Source organism: Patiria miniata, unplaced genomic scaffold (assembly GCF_015706575.1).
Source record: "Patiria miniata isolate m_02_andy unplaced genomic scaffold, ASM1570657v1 HiC_scaffold_9, whole genome shotgun sequence".
NCBI classification, from domain to species: domain Eukaryota; kingdom Metazoa; phylum Echinodermata; class Asteroidea; order Valvatida; family Asterinidae; genus Patiria; species Patiria miniata.
In genome coordinates, this window is record NW_024037076.1 from 13,771,215 (window position 1) to 13,777,390 (window position 6,176).

Genomic DNA, 6,176 nt, shown 5'->3' on the forward strand with positions numbered 1-6,176 from the left:
TGTAGTCACCAAGTTTCTTGTGATGTCCATTGAGTTTGCATTTTGCAGTTTATTTTGTTTCCACACTGAACATTGGCACTGTAGACATTGAATAAATTGAATTTGAATTCCGAGGGGAAAGAAACCACCGCATCAGCTCGACACTGATACAATTGGCTCAGTGTGGAGGTGGTAAAGTTTTTTTTACCATTCTGGCCGTCAGAATTCATTTGCTTCATCGCTTTCCCTCTGCAGGTCCGCCACACCATCCTCCTAGAACGCCTTGTGCAAGATTTCTACTACGACTGCCAAGTGGTGAACTTCACCATGGTCGACCAAGGCACTCAGGCCAACTTCCTGATGGTGTTCACCGACGGCGTGTTGGCAAGCAGTGACCAGCTCCAGCGGCTTTTTATGAGCCAACTAGACAACGAGAACGTGATTGTGTCGGGCACAACAACACTAGGCAACCTTACGTTGGCACCATCGTCTATTGTTATCTCTGGTAAGCTTAATTTTCAAACATTGTTTGTTGACATAAATCATGACATTTTACCAGTGAAAGGCTCATTAAATTGCCACCGTCACATACAAGTTGCTCGCCAATATTGTTTGATTTTTTTCACCAGTCTTATAGGTTTATAGATTTTTTCTCTCACTTTTCCTACATAGGCTGAAGCATTTGAAAGAACGCAAGGATAAATTTCAGTTTTGGAAGTGGGGTTGAAAAATCCTTCAAATTCATCAACCATTCCGTGAAAACACGAACAATTTACATGATCAATAATCCTCTGTACTAATGACATCACACTTTGTTTACATGTGCACTTTCCTATGGAGCCAGTGGGGGCCCACGGTCCACTGAGCACCATAGGAAAGCACACACGTAAACAAAGTGTGACGTCATTAGTACAAATCGAGGCTTATTGTAATGATTTACCACAATAGTTTACTGGAAAAAAGGTTTACAAAAAAATTTCTAATGACTTCTCTTCATTTTCTTTAGACATCAATCCCGCCTGCACAGACGGTTACTGTCTGAACGGTGGTACATGCCACAATACTGGAGACAATGGAAGGAACTGCACGTAAGTATTCCTGCACCTAAGGCTTTGTTGTAGTTTTAGTATATTTCAGTAGGTTCCGTCAGTTCTCAAGAAATGCAAACTCGATCGTTGCGGTAGAAGTACCGGGCTGCTATTTTTCTCATAGGCCTATTAATCCTTTTTGGTTTATAAATCAGTTTGGTCACAATGCATCACTCCTGTATTATACAAGCCAGACCTGTTTGTTTTGGAAGGCTTTGAGAAACAAATTTGAACTCTGGAGGATGAACAAAGAACTGGCAATGAATAAGAAATGACTGTGCGCTCTCTTGTCATAACTTTTACTGTTTCATGTAATCATTTAGAATGACTGTTCAGCATCACCAAAATCACCTAAACTCATTGCATGTGCAGTCAGGAGTGCTCTTTCTTCTTTCTGGCCCTCTCACCATTACCATTGTGCATATCAACACCATGTTTCCTCTTCTAAATCAAGAGTAGTTTTTTTTCAGTATTATGATAGCCTTAAAAATAAACCGGTTTGTGTCCTTAACAGACATCCCTCGCGCCCAAAAAGCAGAACCATTACTGAAGATTATCTTATATAGTGATTATACTGCAACAATTCTTTACCAATCTTTGTTCAATGCAGGTGCATTGAAGGGTATACTGGCAGCAGATGTGAAATACCTCCTCCAGAAGTCACAACAACAGCAACCGTTACCCTGGAGCCACCAGTAGTAGTTACGACAGCACCACCAGGGACAACAATAGCACCAGGAGGTAAGACTTTTAAACAATTTGTCTTAATTGGCCAGGAAAAGAAATTTTGAAGTGATTGGAACAAATTCAAATTAAGCTTGTCTGAAATCGTGTCTGAAATCAGGGTGAATTGTAAAAAATATTTTCAGGGAAGGGTAGTTAAAATGAAGACTGTGTAGGTGAATTACTTAGCAATCATGAACTTCTTAAATATGGAACCAATAAATTAGTAATAAATACTCGCTGTGCACACTGGATGTGGTAAAATTCCTCGATGTGGAACAAGAGCTTGTTTGCAGATGCATGAACAAAATTTGGTTGTTTCTATTTTAGTTTTTTTAAATTTATTAAATAGAAAATGTCTGTCTTGCATTTTGGGAAGTGACATTTCTTTTCGGAAGAATTTAGGTTTGCCCCTTGGGTTTTAGATGAGATCGAAAGTCATAATTCACTAATCTGGGGATTTCTTATTGTAAATTACCAGAATCTACCTTGCTATAGACCGAGTTGATTTTTCAAATTGGTATATTTTCCCCATCTCTTTAGGAGGCCTGACAACACTCCAGATTATAGGCATTGCCCTTGGCATGGCAGCCTTTGTCCTGCTGATCATCCTGATGTGCCTGTGCATGCTGGTGATGCTGCGCCGCCGACAGGCTGCGGACCGCCGTCGCTTGGAGTACTTCCGAGGCCCGTCCGACCGCATGAAGGTCATCTACAACCCGCCGCTTGGTGCAACGCGCATCTCCGAGTATCGCGGGTATCTGCAGCCGGATGAGTACCGCGGGGTTGACAACGAGTCCTTCAGCGACAGCAGCAGCTTTATTGCGTCTCTCGGCCAGCGTAGCGAGGAGGAAAGCCGAATGCGACATCTTGCCAATGTTATCACTCAGTCTCCATATCTGAATGTAAGTTTGCTGATAGCCACTCACTGACCATGTCCCTCCAAAATAACTTCAATTTATTACTTACAGATAGCTTAAATTTTTCCTTTGTATTTGGTCAGAACCAGGCAACATTTCATGCAATATTTCTTTAAGCACATCTGCAGAATTTGTCTGAATCAGCTTCAGATTCACATTTCCTGCATGTCAATTACAATGCAGTGTACCATATCAAAAAGGTGCTTCATTTGGGGAAAAAAGTCTCTAGCAAAGGTCCCAAGTTTAAACAAAGGAGTGTCTCGAGTCTGAAATTCCATTTTACCACCATTGTTTCTTTCAAAAATGGTTTCTTGGGGTAAATTATCATAAAAGGGACTGAAACATTTCTAAGCATAGCTAATTATAAAATGCTCAAGGTAACTTTTATAAAATCTTAAAATTCACAAAATAACATCCTTGAAAAGAACTAAACTGACAAGAAAAGAATTACTCAACTGTGAATTGTTCTTGTTTCATCACAGGAGCGTATGAGGGCCAGAATATCCAGTATGATATCTCAAGAGCCACAAAGACTCAGTCAGGAGGAGTTTGTCCGTCCCTATATTGCCACCGGCCGAGAAGCTGCTGAAATTGAAGTCCACAGAGATCCGGTAAGTTAAAGTTCAGGCAGCTTTTTGGTTCAATAGGTTTCTTGTAATTGAAGAGTTGATTTCCAGATGCGATATACGCCATTTTGTTCCCTTTTAGTCTCCTGTCTGCAAAAATTTCCACGACTTTTATAAATTTAAACACATTTTACAAATACACTAACCATTAGAGAGCTCAACCCATCAAACCCCAACGAAATGTTTGGTTAGAATCTGTCGGGATGGGTACAGTACCCCTGAAGTCTTTTACATTGGGTTGGCACACCTCCAGAATCAAAGTCAGAAATATGTGTGTACAGTTTCCCATATGGTGTTGGAATTTGCCAGGATGGGTATGGTTCTTCGGCCTCGTAAATCATGCTAGGGAGTGAGGGTTAAAGCGAAAAATGAAATTTAGAAATAGCTGTTATACTGTTTCTATTCTTTAAGTTTCATAACTGTGAAAATGTTTCACTTTTTCAAATGGATATATCGCGTTTTGGAAAAAAACTCTTGTAATTCTTGTTCGGATTGGAAATACTAATTGCCATTTGGATGAGGGCAACTTCATGTTTATTTAAGCAAAATTTGCATAGAAAATGTAGATTTTGTCAATATTACTAATGGAAAAAAAATAATAGCAATAGTAGTTGCTCAGCTAGAAAAACCTATGTGTGGATATACTTTAAAGCAATCGGATTGGATGCATAATTTTGATTATGTATAATTAAGAAATGCAATGACATAAGACTGAAATTTGGACTTAATTTCAGAATTCTCACATGCTTGAGACATCACTTTTATTTTTTTGTTGAACTATTTATGTAATATTAAGAATAATGTAGAAAATTACGGATTTCTAAGCAAATAGGGCATAAACAATGTACTTCTATATAAGACCATGGAAGAGTTCTTAATGTTTAACAATAAACTGGTGGCCCCTTTATAGATAGGTGGTAAGCAGGCTCTAAAACAAACTTGTGTAATATAGCCTCTTGTGAGAGTAACAATTCTTGAATGCAATTGCTGTTGTTTCTTGACAGGAGGATCAGTCGTTCCGTAGGCCAACTGCCCAGCTGCCAGAACGCCAGTCGTCCTTCCGAATACCACGAGCCCAGTTCTACTGGGACTCCAACACGGAAAGCTTCACATAAGGTTGGACAATTGCCTCCTCAACTTGAACTGCAAATCAACAAACTTCTGACTTCGTCTTTCAAATGTACATTTATATCTGACCTTTAGCAGCTTATGTCAAATGATAGCAGTTCATTTTGTTGGAAGGCAAGCCAAACATTGACACACTGTACTCCTATTTACCTTATAGCGATAAGAGAGGACCGAGTTATATTTGGTGATACTTAGTCACTCCTTTGTTGCATGGCTAATGGGAGTATTTTCCTTCAGTGTATTTATGAAGGATCAAGATTGTGACTGAAATTAAGTAGACGATGGCAATTTGTCACCGTCGTCACTGGGACCATGAAGGTGGTCGCAGTGGTGGCTTGTGACAATTGTCACGCTACTTCTATGACTGTGACATGTCATCATCAATGCGAGCATGAACATCACTTACGATGATGATGATAGACAAACCAAGCATAGTTCAATGAATTGTTTTAAAGGATCTTGGATATGACGTATATTTTTATAAATGTCCAAATTATTTTTTTATTCTTACTTCGACTTTTAGTATGTAATAGATTTTTAAATGAGAGACTTAGGGAGCATTTTTGAGTCCAACTTCGACTTTAGAAAACTGGCCAGTTACGAGGATTTTAATTAATTGTTATGCTACATGCTCTATTTTTGACTGTGAATTTTAACTACAAATGTCTTTGAAGAAAATGCTGTTGTGTAAATTGTCCAATTAAAAGAAATATTTTTAACAACCCTTTTAATATTGTATTTAACTTCATAAGCAATAGTTATGCAGTTAATATTTGTTTCCAAGATATTTGCAATTCATTTTAAAAAGCAATATTCCGAAGCCAAAATCCTATTATAACTTAACCATAAATGTTAGAACACCTTTTTATTAGGCATCATTCTTATCACTTTTCGGATAAGTTAATAAATAAGTTTCTTGCTTTACTGTTAATATCTTTTTAGAAATCTTGTGTTTTGTGTAAAATTGAGAACAAATATCTTCTACTTTATCAAACATTTTATATAATTGCTGCTTTAAAAAACTGCCTATAGAAAGCATGAATACAACATTAGGAAATTATTTATTGAAGTAAAAAAAACAGTAATTGTGGTTCGTACACTTTAGGTTGAAGTAAACAAATTGAAAGATGTATTCTCGGTGCCAAAGGAAAATTGATTTAAAACCTATACTAACTATTGAAAATTTGGTTACTGAGGTTTTGAAAAAATTGGCTAAATTCATAAGATCGAAGTACATCTTTAACTTGTTGTTGCTTTAAATGGAAGTATTTGTCGTGTAGTATGTAAAACATTGGTCTGAGTTTTAAAAAAATGTAGATAAATATTTTTCCACTGTTTTTTACCTTTTTTTTAAAATAAACTTTCTTAAAAAATAATTTGCATCAGATAGCTTGGTTCATTTTGTATGCGTCATGAAACATAATTACATGTATAGCTGTACACACAAAAGCAATTCAAAACTTAGACATGTATATTTTAAGAGGGTACTCAAACCCTGTTCTCGAGTGACCTGCGAACAATGTTTTTGGGTCACTGTTTATATGTCTACGCCCTTGTGCGTATGTGGATTGCGTTTTCAGTACCTACCTGATTCTGTGGGTTTTCCCCAGAATATTCTTCTGGGCTTTTCCTCCCACCTCTAAAACTGTAATTTCCTCTCATTGTCTTCTCTCCACATGTTTCCTTAGGCTTGCGAGCTACAGCGCCTAGGG

General features: G+C 37.6%; 1 protein-coding gene across 1 annotated transcript in view; it reads left to right on the forward strand.

Annotated features, from left to right (window-relative positions):
- Window positions 1-5,770, forward strand: part of LOC119720126 — a 50,697-nt gene extending 44,927 nt beyond the window's left edge. Inside the window, exons 53-58 of the mRNA XM_038189679.1 lie at window positions 235-484; window positions 986-1,067; window positions 1,678-1,808; window positions 2,334-2,695; window positions 3,193-3,321; window positions 4,341-5,770. Of these exons, the coding sequence (XP_038045607.1) occupies window positions 235-484; window positions 986-1,067; window positions 1,678-1,808; window positions 2,334-2,695; window positions 3,193-3,321; window positions 4,341-4,451 (1,065 nt within the window). The 3' untranslated portion in view covers window positions 4,452-5,770. The remainder of the gene's footprint in view (window positions 1-234; window positions 485-985; window positions 1,068-1,677; window positions 1,809-2,333; window positions 2,696-3,192; window positions 3,322-4,340) is intronic.
- Window positions 5,771-6,176: the final 406 nt, after the last annotated feature.